The 17,869-nt window shown below is 35.2% G+C and overlaps 2 protein-coding genes across 2 annotated transcripts; one reads left to right on the top strand and one right to left on the bottom strand.

Moving 5' to 3' along the window:
- Window positions 1–6,126: 6,126 nt before the first annotated feature.
- LOC136036430 (general transcription factor IIF subunit 2-like) lies at window positions 6,127–12,983 on the top strand. Its single transcript, XM_065718663.1, has 2 exons — window positions 6,127–6,146; window positions 11,918–12,983. The coding sequence occupies exon 2, from the start codon at window positions 11,922–11,924 to the stop codon at window positions 12,690–12,692; it is 771 nt and encodes a 256-aa protein (XP_065574735.1). The 5' UTR covers window positions 6,127–6,146; window positions 11,918–11,921; the 3' UTR covers window positions 12,693–12,983.
- Window positions 12,984–15,889: 2,906 nt separating this feature from the next.
- On the bottom strand, window positions 15,890–17,212 carry LOC136036581 (uncharacterized). The gene has a single exon (XM_065718884.1). It carries the CDS (start codon window positions 17,210–17,212, stop codon window positions 15,890–15,892), a length of 1,323 nt encoding a protein of 440 aa, XP_065574956.1.
- Window positions 17,213–17,869: the final 657 nt, after the last annotated feature.

Below are 17,869 nucleotides of genomic sequence, written 5' to 3'. Positions count from 1 at the left end.
ACATTGCTGCGGTTAAGGTAGGAAATGAGGTCTGTAGCTGGTTTCGTATCAAATCAGGAGTTAAGCAGGGTTGTGTTTTATCACCCTTTATATGGATCTGTGATGGATTTTGTGTTAAAAAGCACAAGAAAGGCAATGGAAGACCACGGAATCAAAAGGGGAGGAAATACTCTCCTGAGATTAGATTATGCTAGTATTCTAAATGAAAATGTGAGTAAAATGAATTACCTTTAAGAGCTTTTGCGAGTTCCGGGTGATCGAATATATGTGAAAATAAATGTTAAGAATACTAAGTTACTAAGTCTAGAAATAAGTGAAGACGAAAGGGTGACGTTAGGCAACGAAATGATTGATTAGGTGGACAGCTTCACTTATCTTGGTAGTATTATTAATAAGGATGGTGGAAGCAGTGAAGATGTTAAAAGTAGAATAGCGAAGTTTCAGGGTGTTTTTTTTCACAGTTAAAAAAAGTTTGGAAGAATAGGAAGATAAGTCTGCAAACTAATATTAGAATATTGGAAGGTACAGTGATGACAGTTGTCAAGTGTAGCTCTGAACCATGGGCACTCCGAAAGGCAGATGAAGATTTTCTAGATGTTTTACAGAGAAATTGCCTACGCATTGTTTTGGGTACCCGGTTGACTGACCGTATTTCGAAAAGTAGGCTGTATGAAAAGTGTGGCTCAATTCCGCTTTCTAATGCTATAGTGAGAGAAAGGTTTAAATGGCTAAGGGACGTTCTGCGGATGAAGGATAATAGCTTGTCAAAGATTGTACTTTTCGGCAAACTGTCTAGGGCTACAACAAAAAAGGCCATCCTCGTTTAGGATAGGAGGACGTCATAAAGAAAGATTTAAAGGAAATGGAAACTGCCTGGGAAGGCGTAAAGAAGGAGGCTTTGAATAGATTGGGATGGAGGAGGAGCGTGTGTAGCTGTGTTGACCTCAAGCAGCTTGGTGCTGCGGTGAGTTGTCAGTAGTAGTAGTAATAACAGTAGTTGAACGCTGTTAACTGCTACAAACTACTAAATGTTTTTCCCCATGTAAACTAAAACTGCTGTTAAGCGTTGTTAACAGCTGCTAACTACTCAATTATTTGCCTCAAATAAATAAAAACTATAATTAAGCATTGTCAACAGCTTCAAACTACTAAATGTTTTGTTCTATATAAATTAAAACTATAATTTAACGCTGTTAACTGCTGCAAACTACTAACTAGTTAGCGCAAAATAAATTTGGACTGTAATTAAGTGTTCTTTACTGCTGAAAAATGCCAAATATTTTGCCCACTTAAATTGAAACTGTAGTCAAACACTGTTAGAGGCAGTAAATTACTAAATATTTTGCCCAATAGTTTAATACTACTGTATTGTTATTACAACTGACAATTTTTCCGAAATGGTTGCACAAACCCTTTGACGTATGATTCTCAGTTAGCGAATTATTCGTTTGTATATTAAGAAACAGGTATAGAAGTCCTACCTGTTCATTGTCCCCAACATCTGTTGCTACTAAAATTATAAATAAAACTTTAATTAAAATCTTTTGATTGTTCCAAAATACTTATAGTTATATTGCTGCCAACTACTAAATATTTTACTCCATAAAAACTAAAACTTATAAATTATCTGTAATTAAAATTTATTACCTGACGCAAACTACTAAATTTTTTCCCAGTATAAGTTAAAACTGTTTTTAAATACTTTTTGATGTTAGAAACTCTTAAATTTTTTGCCAGAAAATAATTTTGAATAATAAGTACACGATGTTAACAGCTGCAAACTACTCAATATTTTACCTCAAACAAATTCAAACTGTAATTGAACATTTTTAACTGCTGCAAACTCCTAATATTTTGCCCCATATGAATTAAAACTGTTATAAAACGTTCTTAACTGCTTCAAACTAGTAAATATTTTGTCTCATATAAATTATAACTATAGGTAAACGCTGTTAACCACTGCAAACTACTCAATTATTTGCCTCATTTAAATACAAACTGTAATTAAACGTTATTAACAGGTTCAAGGAACTAAATGTTTTGCTGTAATTAAATTGAAACCGAAACTATTGCTGTTAACTGCTTCAAACTCATAGATATTTTGCCCCTTATAAATTAAAACTGTAGTTAAACATTTTTAACAGCTACAAATTACTCAACATTTGGCCTCAAATAAATTAAAATTTTAGCTAAACATTGTTGACTGCTGCAAACAACTAAATGTTTTGCCCCAAAAACTTTAGTCAAATTCTTTAACTGCTTCAAACTACTGAATGCTTTGCCCCATATAGTTGTACTACCTTATTCTTATTGCAACTGACTATTTTTTAAACGGCTGTACTATTTCTTTGACTTATCTGGCTTAGCTGGCAGCTTACTCTTTTTTTCTTAAAGAGGGGTGTAAAAGGCATACCTGTTCATTACCCCAAACATCTGTCAAATATGGTACTTAAATTGTAAAAGTAAACTTCAGTTAAACGATGTAAACAGCTTCAATCACTAATAGTTTAGCCCAATATAAATTAAAACTGTAATTAAACGTTTTTCCAAGTGCTGCAAATTACTAAATATTTAGCCTCATATAAATTAGACCTGTAATTTAACTTTGTTAACTGCAGCAAACTACTAAATACTTTGAACTTTACAAGTTAAAACTGCAAGTATACGCTGTTAACTGCTGCAAACTACAAAATTTTTTGCCCAGTATAAATTAAAACGGTAGTTAAACGCTGCTGAAAGATTTAACTACCGTTAAAAAAATGTTTTGCACCATATACATTAAAACTGATTTGAAAAGTTCTTTTCAAAATCAACTTTTTTCAGACAGTTCGTGGTAACGAACTGTAGTAAGGAGCGACCCGGCTCAATAGTAACCGAAACTCTAAAAAACGGAATTTTAATACCATTAGTTACATCAAAAGAATGGCACTTTTATGCTGGTTTTAAACATTTAAGTTTCATCAAATCTAGTTTTACCCATCGAAAGTTACGAGCCCAAGAAAGTTTGCCTTATTTTAGAAAATAGGGAGAGACACCCCCTTAAAACGCATTGGATCTTAACGAAAATCACACCGTCAAATTCAGCGTATCAGAGTATCCTACTGTAGAAGTTTCAATCTCCTATCTACAAAAATGTGGAATTGAGTAATTTTTGCTAGAAGACAAATAACGGATGCGTGTTTATTTGTTTTTTTTTTCGTTTTTTTTTGTTTTTTTTTTTTCCAGGGGTGATCGTGTGGACCCAGTTTTTCTGCAATGTTGTGAGAGGCCTTATTCTAACGGAAATGAAAAGTTCTAGTGTCCTTTTTAAAAGACCAAAAAATCGGAGGGCATCTAAGCCCACCTCCCACGCTCATTTTTTTCTCAAAGGTGACAGGATCAAAATGATGAGATGGCCATTTTGTTCAACATAGTCGAAAAACCTAATGATTATGTCTCTCGGGACGACTTAATCCCCCCAGCGTCCCTGGGGGAGGGGCTGCAAGTCACAAACTTTGACCATTGTTTACACATAGTAATGGTTATTGGGAAGTGTACAGACGTTATCAGGGGACTTTTTACTGTTGAAGGGGAGGATGGGGTTACGTGGTAGGATCTTTCCATGGAGGAATTTATCATGAGGGAAGAGAATTTCATAAAGTTTACAAGACCACCACTTCTATAGAACCTGATATGCTCCTAAGAAATAACTTACAGCCCTTGTCTCAGGCTTATGGGATTTAGCCAACCCTAAAGGCATAGTTATATAATATATGGAATATTTTGAATAAAATGGCTATCTTAAAGAATAGATCGGGTGCGCTATAAGAGGGAGCTCTTTTAAAGGGAAATAGAACTTCCAATTTCCAATCAAATTAGCCTCGTTCAAAATTTATGCGACCACCTTTTCTATAAAAACCCTATATACTGCCAGGCATGGCTTACAACCCTTGCCCTAGTGCTCTAGATGTTATATCAATCTCAAGGATATTATTATATAACCTTTGCACTAAATTGAACACAATAGCCATCTAAAATTTTTGATCGTCCGTATAAGGGGAAGATAAGATATGGGAGGGGGGGGGTTGCCTTCTGATATCTTTCGCCTCTTAAAATTGGGACGTAGAACTTACAAATTCCAATGAAATGAGCTTCATCCAAAGTTATTATGACGACTCCCATTCACAAAACCTTATATACCCCTGGAGAATACCTTAAAATCCTTGATTCTGGGCTTTGTGGGTCTGTGTCAACCCCAAAGACATTTTCATATGATGCATGAACTATCTTCAAGTGAGTATCTCAAAATTTCACCGAATTCATTGGGGGGGGGGGGGAGGAATGGCATGGGGGAGGATAGTTTCCCATTGATCACGTTTACCTTTAAAATAGAAATAGAACTTGCAATTTCTAATCGCATCAGCCCTCTCTTAAGTTTATACGAGCAAAATTGGGAACTAGAACTTCTATATTTTAATGAAATGAGCTTTCTCAAAAAGTATTACGACTACTCCCTTCCATAAAACCTTATATGCCCCTGGGTAATACCTTACAACCCTTGATTCCGGGATTTGTGGGGCTATTTCTACCCAAAGACATTTTGATGTGATACATGAACTATCTTCAAATAGCTATCTCAAGATTTTACCGAATTCATTTGGATGAAAAAGACGTGGGGGAGGCTGGCTTCTCTCGGATTACTTATACATTTTAAGTAGAACTAGAACTTACAATTTCTAATCAAATAAGTCTTCTCCTAAATTTATGCGACAACCCCTTCCTCAAAACTGTACACATATCCCGAGGCATAACTAACAGCACTTAGCCGTGTGTTCTGGGGGATAGTGCAAACCCCGGAGTTTCTGTTACATGATCTTTGGTCTATTTTGAAGAAAATGACTATCTCGAATATTTTATCGGAATATTTGGAGAAAAGAGCTTATAGGGAGGGGGGCTAGCTGCCTTCCGATCCCTTTTGACTCTTAAAAAGGGTACTATAGCTTTCAATTTATAATCATTTTTTAACCCCATCCAAAGTTTATAAGACCATCTCTTCCCTAAAAACATTTTTTGTCCCTGGGGCATAGCTTGAAAATTTTCTCCCAGGCTCCATGGGATATGTTGACCCCAAAGTATATGTTATCTGGTCACTGGTTGTTTTCTGGTCGTTTAAAAATTAACGCTTATAAGACTAAGTCACTAAAGCTAGTAATTAAGGAATGTGAAAAGGTGATACTCGGTAACTAAAAGATTGATCAGATGGGCAGCTTCACATAACTTGATAGTATTATTAGTAAAGACTGAGGATCTGTGAAAATGTTGGAAGTAGAATAGCCAAAGCACAGAGCGATATTTTACAGTTAAAAAAGTTTGGAAGAATAGGAAGATCAATCTGCAAACCAAGATTAGAATATTGGAAGTGCTGTGATAACAATGGTCAAATATGGCTTTAAAGCATGGGCGCTCCAGAAAGCGGATGAAGATCTACTAGATGTTTTCCAGAGAAATTGCTTACGGATTGTTCTGGGTACTTGGCTGAATAATCGTATTTCAAACAGTAAGCTCTAGGAAAAATGAGGTTCAATTCCCCTTTTGGAGCTATAATGAAAAAAAAGTTGAAAAGGCTAAGGCACATTCTGTGGACGAAGGATTACAGATTGTCTAGGATTGTCCTTTTCGGCCAACTGTCTAAGACTAAACGACTAAACGGAAAGCAGGTCGTCCTCATTCGGAGTAGGAGGATGTCATTAAAAAGATTTAAAGGAAACGGGAACTTTCTGGGAGGTTTTAAAGAGGGACTTTGAATATAGGGGAGCGTGAGTAGTTGTGCTGGCCTCAGGTGATTTGGTGCTGCGGTGACTTGTTAGTAGTTGTAGCAGTAGTAGAACAAATATTAATCTTAGCGAACCTGCTTTTTTAAAGGGAGGGAGAAAAATACCGGTATTCAAACTTTTTGGATATAAGAAATCTGATTGCAATCACATTAAATTGGATTTTCGTATGAAAGAGTATACATGCTTAATAAATTCTCCTGGCACATAAAGGCAATTTTTCTGTAATGCATTACAGAGATATTATGTGGTTATGTGGTTATATTATGTTCGACACATTAGTTTATGCGGCAATGCTGCTTAATTAAACGTTCATTTTCAAATAAAAACAACCTGGTAGGCTCTAGAAGTACATTCTCTAAAGGTTGGTATAGGACATCATTGGGTTAATATGTCGAAGATTCCATAAATGACAAGCCGTTTAACCAAGCCATTTAACCAAACACTTGAAAACTATAGGTTCTATGACTATCTACCTTAGTTCTTCTGCCCTAGGAATGATGCATGGACAGATAATAGATAGACATATATATTAACAAATGAACTAACATCATTTTTATACAATCTTAATAAGGGGGATTAATGCCAGAATTGTCTCTCACTCAGTTGGACTATCTGTCTTGGCTTTTTCTACAATTAGCCATGACTTGATGCCCACAACTATTCCATTTTAATTCAAAAATTAACACATTCATTTAACTATAAATGAATCCAACACTGAAAGTACTCATATTCACTTTTACACAACCTCCATTGTTGACTGGTCTGCATTTCTGGGAAGTCATTGCTAGTACTACATGATTGGCAATGTCTTTGAAAATTGCAAGTGGAATAAGTTATTCTTTGATTTATACATAATAACTTATGCATATTTGGAATAATTCTATACAATGATTCCTGACCTATCAATGATATGTATATCAGTCATGTATGTGGCTAGGGGGAGTTCTTTTGAAAACTCCCAAAAAAGGTACTCAAAAGTGAAAAATTAAACCCTCCCCTTAGATGACTGATAACATTCCCATGGTATTCATATAACTACACTAACTATGGTCTTTATGCTAATTTAGTGTGCTGGCAATATCTGATTGCTAGTAATTTGTTTATGAAGTATTTCTTCATTAAAGTTTTAGGCAGGCTAATCTAGAGCATTGTTAGAACTAAAAAAAGCAAGAGTAGGGAGTTTCCCATATAAAGAGTGATATCCCCCTTAGAATAATTCTCAGATGTGAGCCCTAGTTTGTCTTCTCTTCTGTTTTCTACTTCTAATCAGTGAATAGCTGGAGGAGTATTTAACTTCTTGACTTTGTCACTTGAGGCATACTAGAACTATGTTTTGATACATTGTGAAGCAAGTTTGTTTTCTGTAACACACAAAGTTTCAGAACATTACCATCTTGTTTATTTAAGAAGCCATGCATAAGGAAATCAAGACTGGATTAGCTTTATTTTGCTTTTTGTGGGAGCTTGACAAAGATCCATCCTTCCTATAACAACAGACAGCAGGCTGACTAATGTTGTCAGACACAATCTGTCAGTAGGAGCTTCTTCTTTAATATTCAATCAATCCTTACACAAAATACACCTGTTTCAGTGAAAGTAATCCCAAGGAGTAATGTCATTTTTGAGTTTCTGCATGTGATTCTTTCCCTGGTCATGACTCTCATTTCCAAGTTGAAAGGGGGTTGCAGGTGATGACATTGTAGGATATAGTGTTGGTTGGTCAGGTGCAATGCCTTCAAAATTAAGCATTCACTAGATAGTTTTACCAGAATTTAAGGGTGTTGCCTAGTTCTTTGGGATACTAATGCAGGGGAAACATCTCTAACTGACAGAAATAGTAGTGAGTCTCGTTTTTTTGGGTGCAGTCTTTGAAACCTTAATTTGCAACCTGCACACCTAAGAATGGTTGAGTCAAGTTTGCTTATCTTAAGAGGTTTGAGAGTCTTTTCTTTCAGAGATTCAGGAGTGTTGAGTCTCTACACTAGTAAGAGTCTTAGGTGGTTATAATCCCAGAGTTTAGATAACTTATTGCACCTTTGCTGCTAATGGATACAAAATAACTTTTTGTTTTACAACTTGGAATGAAAGATCTTTCTTTGAGCTCTGTCAATAGGGCAAAATTTAACAATTTTGCAAAAAAAACAAACGCTTTTCCCACTCTGGAAGGCTTAATTTAAAGAGTCTTGGTTTGAAAAAGTTCTGAAATTGGAGTGTTTTCACCTAATTCAACTGAAAAAAAATAGTTTTGACTATTCTTTTTCTGGAAAGTCCAGAATCCTTGAAATATGCATGTCCTACTTAAGATTATTAGAAACTTGCAACATCAAGGGATTCAACATGTTTCACTTGCATTTTGGGGGGGGATAGAATCTAAGAAAACAGAAGTGGAGTTCAAGAATTTCAAGAAGTTTATTTTCATTATATTTGATTTAGTGGAATTTACTTTCATATGTAAATTCTTAGCTTCCTCAAAACATGGGTAGTATTTTGAGGGGGTCACTTTTGATGTTTCTATGACAGACTTTTTTAATTTTGTAAAATGAAGATTCAACTTATTAGTTTTCAAAATTTAGGGGAGGGGTGATTCTGTTTTTTTCTCTTTTTTTTACATGAAAATACAAAAAAAAAAGTGTTTTTTTTTCAAATTCTATAAAGGGAAAGATATAGGGGGTAGTTGCCTATCCCCTTTTCCTTTCCCTATCTTCCTGCTCTAAAATGGTTATCAAAGTGAAAAAGAAAAATATAAAATACTTTTTTTTCAACTTTTTGCTGCTACCCAAAATAGCAACTAATTTGGATCTCTTTTGTTCATATTTTTGTTACTTTTTCTTACTTTCATTCTTATGCAATAGCTAATCATGTCTTTCAACATACGTGTTTATTGGATAGGCTGTAGTGTTGGCAAGAATCTAGACAAACTAGCCACAACAAAACTCAATCTTGTCAAAAAAAAAGAAGAAAAATAATAATAAAAACATGTACTGCTGAGATTTTATACCAAGTGCTCTTAGACTTTTTTTTTTAAAACAAGACATGTTTTGCAGAAGAGATGTTGACTTCAAAAACAATTGTTATATGTAAATGGGCTAAAGTATCAAGAACAGAGAGAAAAAAAATCATTGTTTTAATTAATTATCAACTGTGATAATAATCATAATATTACCAGGAGCCTTGGCTTTGTCCATGCCCTGGCACTTGGCATGCTGCAGGCTTGTATATATTTGATTTTCTAATTACATTAGCATAGTCATCGTCCCATTATTTAGTTTTAAGTCATGAGGGGTCAAATCAGTAGTTTTAATTGAATTGAGAAATTCTAATGTGAATTCAATTCCTCCTTCCTTTTAAATTCATCAAAGAATCCTCCATTTTATGGGGTTTGTTTTCTCCTGGGACTTGTTTTGATTCCCACTATTGCTTCTCTTCTAACCGTAGATTTTGTTTATGATATAATGTTGTAATCCCTGTTGCTTATCTTCTAACTGCAGATTTTTTTTTCTTAAATTTTCATTTGGGATTCATTGTGATGCTTGTTGTCACTTGTCTTTTAGCCGCAGATCTTGCTGTGCTTCGTTCTCTTGCGTCCTCGTTCATCACCTCGTGTAATTTGGGACATGTCATAGAATGTCCCTAATTACACAACAAAAGAGATGCAGGTCCAAATTAGTTTCTATTTTGGGTAACAGGAAATATTTGGAAAGAATTCTTTTATATTTTTTTTTCACTTTGATTGCACCAATTATACTAAAATGAATTCCTCCTTCCTTTTTATCCACTTTGTCTTCTAAATACAGATTTTGCTGTGCAATGTTTTCATTTGCAGGTCAGTGTGATTTTTGCTGTTTCTTGTTCCATGCCTTTTTCTTTTGCTGTTCAGTCATTTATCATCTTTGTAATTTGCATTCATCATAGATACTAAAAACTATACGATCACTGATGGATAAAAATGATGTAGTTTTTGCTCTTCAAATGTATATATGAATGTGATGTCACTCATGTTTTTCTTGGCATTAATACTCTTTCGTGTTTATCCTTCACAGAGACAAAAACAACTTCATTTCATTCAAACATGGTTAAGAAATTCAGGAGCAAATTCATTTTCTCTTTCAGGTGTATCTGTGAAGATGCTAAAATAACATTTCTTTATTTTAACGTAAATGTGCAATTTCAATTAGATTAAGTAATTCTGGCTTTAATCCCTAAAATTACACGTTCCTTCATTCTGTTGTAATTTTGCTGTGTCTTCTACCTGCAGATTTCGTTGTTCAACATTTCAGGTTGCAATTCAGTGTGATTTTCGCTGTTTCTTGTTCCATGGCTTTTTCTTTAGCTGTTAGGAGTAATTTGTCAACTTGTGCAATTTTGCAATTGATTAGGTGGAAACTTACACTTTCATACATGTCTTGAAAATAATAAAAATTGGCTATTCAATTTTGAAAAGTCACTTCCATATGCAGCTCTGTAGTTTTCGGTTGTAGAAAATACCTTAAAAAACTAATGCAAGAACTCAGCAAAGATATGCTTAAAACCAATGGTATTGAATGGCTTAAGAAGGTGTAATTTTTTTTGAATGTGTAGTTGTCTTTGGGAATTAATATATTTTTAATGTTTGGATTTTATGTACAGAAATAACTTAAAAATCCTACTGATTAGTTCAGCCGGTTCATTTTCATGGTTTGACATGGCAACTCTGATAATAATATGGTACTGCTCTAATAAACTTTGGATTTTTAAGGCAACTATAAGAATAATCTTCGAAAATAGAGGTTTTCAGGTATAAAAGCTTCAAGGACAGGTTTAGGAGGAAATCGTTTTTGTTTTGATGTCTAAAGTACTTTCACTGCAGAACATTATTTTCTGAGCCTAAAACTAATCCAATAAGCAAAAACGTGCCAAAAATTTTTTTTAAGCAAAAACAAAATAGAAGAAATTCGACCCTCATGCACAAAATAAGTCTTTATTTGTCACACTTATGTTTTGCATGCTGACCAATGGTCTGCGTAGCGCAGGTAGCAATATCCTGATTCTCTGCCTTCAGCTGGGAGTGCAATGTGTGGTTGGGGGGCAAATTATCTGATGCTTCACATGTTTTCCCTCATATTTCTCTAAGTACTCATTTAGAGCTGGGTCGACTCTTGGCTAGGATTTCAGAGTTACACTGCTGCCCCTCCCATTCCCAATCAAATAACCAGCAACACCAGGACCTCACGAACAATAGATTTGAAGTCTAACGTTCTAATCTCTCGACTGGGACAATTTTTGTCAATTTGTCAACAGATTCGTTAATATTTCGATAGATTTCAATTAAATATATGAACAAACCGACATGCAAGTATAAAACAAAGGTGTGGAGAAATTTATTTAGCATGTAACAATCAATACTAATACTACTAACGACCGCCTGAGACCAACTCAGCTATGCAGGCTCGTCCCCTATCCCAATTTGTTCAAAGCCTTTCTCTTTACACCTTCCCAGGATATACCGATTCCCTTGAGTCTTTTCTTACAACCTCGTCGCATTACATTTGGGAACAACGTGTTTCTCTTTTGACCTTGGACAGCTGGCTGACAAAAACAATCTGTGGTAATCTATCCTCTGCAGAACGTGTCCTAGCCATCTTATTCTCTCATTGTAGCCCTAGAAAGCTTGTCAATGATTACAGCCCTAACAACCAATAGCTTGTGAGATAGTTAGGCTCTACCAATAAAAACGAAAAATTAGGCTCGAATGGTATTTTTTATAACAGGGTCATGAAAATGACTGACTATTTTTCAAATATTTTGTCTGGGTGTGAGAGGCATCATTCGAAAGTTTGAAAATTAAAGTTTGAGGGTCAATAACTATGGTTTCATTTTCTTGTCGCTCACTTGTGTGTGGTTAATTGATGCAGAGGTTGATTTGTATTTTCCAGTGTCACTTTAATGAAAGCTGATTCGTTTTGTTCTGTAGCATCGTTCCACGGCTTTCGTTTCCTGGACAACATCCTGGTAGTCTTTCCAATTATCTTTTTTTTTTAAGCAGCAGCCTAACCAACGCTATCCCTTCCCTCTCCAGAAGTACTGACTGTGTGCTTATGTTGCTTATTGTATCCTATTCTTTTTAGGAATATGTCAGACTCTAAGAAAGCTGCTAGTAGCAGTGAGCTTGAACTCGATACATCCAATTCTAGAAACAGTGTATGGCTTGTGAAAGTCCCGAAGTATATTTCAAGCAGATGGGAGAAGTCGAAATCAGATTTGCCTGTTGCGACTTTAAAGATTGGTAAAAGTCCTGGTAAAAAACCATTGGTTTCTCTATCTCTCACAGAAGAAGCAGTGAGATTAGAAAGTGATTTGATACCAAAAGACTACAAGATGCTTGTTACTCCAATTCAGAATCAGTCACTTGGTGATTTTTACGAATATCGGCGGGATAGAAAAGAGGATTTCCTGTCTGATGGAGCTAAAATATGTATGGCTGGAAAAGTGATGCAACGTTTAGAATGTCAAGCTGCTACGTCTGTTGAGTATATGACACTTAAGAAAAATGCTATACTTGAAGCTGCTAAACCAGCGCGTATGACTCAGCCATTGGAAAGGGCGATTGTTAATCCAAAGCCAGTGTCTGCTCATAAAGAGCTTATTGAATATGACAAGAGAAAGAAAGCTGAAGGAAAGAAGCTGCGTGATGACAAGAATGTGGTTACAGATAAACTTTTTAAGGCCTTTGGACAGCATCAATACTATAATCTAAGAGACTTGGTAAAACTGACAAATCAACCAGTAACATATTTGAAAGAGATCTTAAATGAGTATTGTGTTTATAATACAAAGGCTCCGCATAAGAATATGTGGCAGCTCAAAAAAGAATATTCTAATTATACTGCATCTGACGAGTAGAAGTGTGTGTGAAGAATTTTGTATGATTATTCCCAGAAATATGCAAGCTTTTCAGATATTAGTCTGACCAAGTCAAATTTGTGGTTTTGAGGTTTTAAAATCGAAGCATTCTATGTATTCCCAATTATATTGTCCAACAATAAAAATTAATGCAAAAATAGCTGTTTGCTATATATATATATAATATATATATATATATATATATATATATATATATATATATATATATATATGTTTTTAACTACGTAAAACTTGCGAATATACATGCGAAAATTGTTTGTTTTTACTTATGTGCTTGAATACAGAAAATATCCAAGTATATTTTAAAATGAACTTCGCCAATATATATATATATATATATATATATATATATATATATGTATATATATATATATATATATATATATATATATATATATATATATATATATATATATATATCTATATATATAAAAATAAGTTGTCTGTCTGTGGATGTGTGGATGGATGTGTGGATGGATGTGTCAGGTGACGTCACCTGAAAAAACTGGATTAGGTGACGTCAAAACTGAAAAAACTAAAAAAAGGCAAAAACTACAAAAAAAACTAAAAACTAATAAAAAAAATAAAAAAGCTAAAAAACTAAAAAAACTATAAAGGTAAAAACCAATAAAAAACTAAAAAAAAAACTGAAAAAACTAAAAAAAGGCAAAAACTACAAAAAAAAACTAAAAACTAATAAAAAAAGTAAAAAAGCTAAAAAACTAAAAAAACTAAAAAAACTAAAAAAAGGTAAAAAACTAAAAAAAATAAAAAATAAAAAAAAACTAAAAAAAAGGAAAAAACTGAAAAATAAGCTAAAATAAAGGTAAAAACCAATAAAAAACTAAAAAAAAAAAGGAAAAAACTAATAAATGACGACACTCAAAGAGAAAGCGACCAGGACAAAAAACTAAAAAAAAAGGCAAAAACTACAAAAAAACTAAAAACTAATAAAAAAAATAAAAAAGCTAAAAAACTAAAAAAACTAAAAAAAGGTAAAAAACTAAAAAAACTAAAAACTAAAAAAACTAAAAACTAAAAAAAAACTAAAAAAGGTAAAAACTAAAAGAACTAAAAAAGAAAAAAATAAATGACGACACTCAAAGAGAAAGCGACCAGGACAAAAGGAATGTTCGATTAGCAATCAACAAAGCACCGGGACACAGGGAGTATAAATGACGACCAGGACACAAGTAAAAAAAAAAATTAACAAAACTAAAAAGAAGGTAAAAACTACAAAAAAACTAAAAAGAAAAAAAAACTAAAAACTAATAAAAAAACTAAAAAATCTAAAAATCTAAATAAACTAAAAAAGAAAAAAAAAGGAAAAAAATAAAGGAGAAAAACAAAACTAAAAAACGAATGTATATACAGACCGGTACACCGGGATACAAATGACGACCGGGACACAGGAAATATAAATAACGACCGGGACACAGGGACACAACTACAACGGGGACACCGGGGGAAACAGGGGGATATAAATGACGACCGGGACAAAAAAACTAAAAAGAAATTCGCAAGTTTTACGTAGTTAAAACCATATATATATATATATATCTATATTCACAGGTGGGACATAGGGACACAACTACAATGGCGCGTAACTATTATGGCGCGTAACGACTTACGCGCGCGGGGGGGCTTGGGGGGGCGCGAAGCGCCCCCACCAACTAGGTGTTGGGGTGGCGCGAAGCGCCACCCCAACAGCTAGTATATATATATATATATATATATATATATATATATATATATATATATATATATTGGCGAAGTTCATTTTAAAATATACTTGGATATTTTCTGTATTCAAGCACATAAGTAAAAACAAACAATTTTCTCAATACTTTCCCCACCAAAAGGATATTACGGTTGTTTCTTCAAATTGTCTGTAAATGGTTTGTTTATTCATACAAAAGTGATTGTTACAACTTATCATTTTTCACAATAAAATTGTCTGTGACCAAAATAACTCTTAAATTTTAAGTTATATAAATGGTGTTTAGAATAAATTTTAAAAATTGTGTTTGATGTATTTTTGTTATAAATAATTTGTATATTTATTTTGCCGGTAGCTTAGTTTTGCTAGCATTGTTGATTGCTAGTATTTTGAAATTCTTTTCTTTTCCTTCTACTTTTCACCTATGTAAGGGAGAGTGGGGCAGGTTGGTCACATTTTTGGTTTGGCAGACTGTGTGGCCGAAGTGTTTCGAGGTAGGGAAATGATTCTAGTGTCAAAAGATACAGCATTTCCTGTTCAACGTCCACAATTTTTCTTAGATTTAATCTACCGTTATTTTCTCTTCAGTAACATTTTTAACAGATGAGGTCGAAAGTGACCAATGTGCCCTGTAGGGGGGTAGGTTGGTCACACTGTTAATAGTCTCTTTATTACTTCTAACACCAGATACAATTGTAGTACTATTATTTTTTCAATTATATTTTACGTAAAATGCAACATTTAACTAGCAATTTCGCATTATATACAAAAAAAAAACAACTTTTTATTCAACCGAATATTCACTCAAATTAACGTCGAAGACTAGTGCTTTTGCGGCACGTTCGGTCCCCCCAGAGATCCTGGGAACTGGAAGCTTCATAACAATGTCACTTTGAGGAACTAGTGATTCGTCAGCTACTTCAGGAAAAACAAATTTCCAGGAGGGAGATTTCCTCCGAAGGAAGTTGACTACATATCCTTCACTGGTGTCTTCCTTGACTTCACCGGCAAAATACTTTTTCACTCTCTTGCCTAAAAACTCCACCAGGATAAAGTCACCAACACTGACTTTATCTTTTTCAGTTGTACAGTCATCCATATCAACATCAAGGTCGGAATCGTCGTCAAAGACCATCTCATTTTCACTATCTGAGCTGAAATTGTCTGCTTCGACGAAAAGTGCCTTACGTGGCATTTCTTTTGCGGTGTTCTTACTGGATTTACTAGTTTTTTTCTCCTCAGTTTCTCCTTTGCGTTTCTTCTTAGGTGAGAGTTCTTCGATTAAAGCGTTTTTTACTGGTGTGTCAGTAAGAACCAGAGACCTTCCCTTCTTCCGTTTAATCGTATCACCCTTTTTTGGTGGTGCTATTGGGTAAGGTCTTACTACTTCTGGTCTAAGTGCAGCAGACGTTGATCCCACAAGGGCTTGAAGATCAGCTGAACTTGGTTCTGACTGTTATTGACTTCCACTATCTTGTCCAACAAACATCTCTGATCCTGCTCGTTGCGCAATACCAGATGGATCAAGTCTGTCAGTAACCTCTGCGGCAAGAAATTCCTCATCCGCGAACACAAAACGATCACAAGGCCAAATTCCGGCAACCCTGAATCCAGATGTGATATTCGTTGGAGTCAATGCACGAGGAAAGGCAGTTCCAACTAGCTCCGCTACGTCGTAAATAGAAATGGATTTTCCTGGATTCTTTGTCATCCACGTGTCGCAGGCAGCATTATAGTATGCCTTGAATGGTCCGTAACAACTTAAATCTAGCGGCTGCAGTTTATGGCTTGTGTGTGGCGGGAAGGTTAATGCAATGATGTGGGACTTCGTCATCAGTTCAAGCGACTCAATGGTAACATGGCTAGTGTGGTTGTCCATCAGAAGTAGCACTGGCCTTTCAACGCTAGGCTTGCTGTGGCGGATGAAATGTTCAAGAATAACAACAAAGTTCTCTCCAGTCATCCATCCCGAGGGATGAGCAACGCCCACACTCCCAGGCGGAGATCCCTTCATCATGTGAGGAAGATACTTTACCCTCAGAAAAATCATGAATGGTGGAATGGCAATTCCGTGAGCAGACACAGCTGTGCACATTGTAACTAGCACCCCTCTTTCTCCTGATGTAATTCTTCCAACTTGCTTCTTTCCTTTCTCGGCCACTATTTTTCTTGGATTTTGAACAGTAGTGGGGCCAGTTTCGTCTAAATTCCATACATCACAAGCCGAAAGACTGTATTTGCGCAGCAATGACTCGTATGTGTCAAAAAAAGCATTGACTACATGTCTGTTAAAGGCAGTAGCTCTTGCAATACTTGTCACTTCTGGAGATCGTAGAGAAAGTGTTGGGTTGCGGCGTAAAAAGGCCCAGAGCCAGTCCTTTCCAGCTGTTTTTGCTTCTTCCCAGTGATGAATATCCTTACCCAGTTTCTCAGCAAAATCAAACGCTAATTTTCTGACCTCCCTTGTCGAATGTCCATGATGAAGTTGTGATGCTCTAATAAGATAATTTTCAAGGCTTTTCTCCTCTTCAGCCGTAAATATTTTGCGCGTTTTGTGCCGTGGGATAAAATTTTCCAGTGGTACTTCACTGACATCATTTGTACTTGTGCCACCTTCTGTTAAGAACTTCTGAGTGTAGCGCTTAAGAGTCGATCGGGGGAGATGCATCTCACGGGCTACAGTAGCAAACTTTCCTCCTTCCAGTATTTTTTGCACACCTTGTCTTATAACCTCAGGAGGAATGGTCCCATTTTCTGTTTTTCTCTTGTAGGTCCTCATTTTTGTTAAATCTCACCTACAATAAAAAAAAAAATGAAGAATATTCAAAGAAAATATAAATAACATTTCCTTTCACACTGTGGGGCAGGTTGGACAGTGCGTCTTCAAAGTGACCAACCTGCCCCACACAGGAAAGCTAAACAAAAACATGGCTACTTTAAAAACTGTTAAAGTTAAGAATTCAGATCCAAGCCTAAAATGGAGCCAATCAGCTGGCTTTCCTGCGATAAAAATCTTATTGTAATTACTCTTCTCGTTTTCTCTCAAAATGACACTACGTCTACCTTGATTTTTCATAAAAACTTACCGAAAAAACAAAATTTGTCTGCCACTTTTTTCACAAAGACGCTATAGCCACCATATTTTCATGGCATGTTTATGATGCAATTTCTCACATTCAGTAGCAGTTACAAAATTTTTCGGCAATAGATGGCAGACCAATTCCCAAGTGTTCAACCTGCCCCACTGGCCAAGTGCCCCACTCTCCCCTATTTATTTGTGTATTTAAATTAAAAGGATAGTTTACCAAGGCAAGCGCCTTACTAGGATATCAAAGCCTGTTTAGCCTTTTGTCATTCATTCTAGTGTCCATCTCTTCTGTATGTAGTCCAATGTTGCAGTTGATATGACATTTAGACCCCCCCCCCCCCCTTCCAG

The sequence above is a fragment of the Artemia franciscana genome, chromosome 15 (assembly GCF_032884065.1).
Source record: "Artemia franciscana chromosome 15, ASM3288406v1, whole genome shotgun sequence".
Taxonomy (NCBI): Eukaryota; Metazoa; Arthropoda; class Branchiopoda; order Anostraca; family Artemiidae; genus Artemia; species Artemia franciscana.
The sequence above is the reverse complement of the archived record's forward strand: the minus strand, read 5'-3'. Positions and strand labels throughout refer to the sequence as shown.

Excerpts from the sequence above, each read along its gene's own strand:
- LOC136036430 (XM_065718663.1), top strand. The coding sequence starts at position 11,922 with ATGTCAGACTCTAAGAAAGCTGCTAGTAGCAGTGAGCTTGAACTCGAT.
- LOC136036581 (XM_065718884.1), bottom strand. The coding sequence starts at position 17,212 with ATGAGGACCTACAAGAGAAAAACAGAAAATGGGACCATTCCTCCTGAG.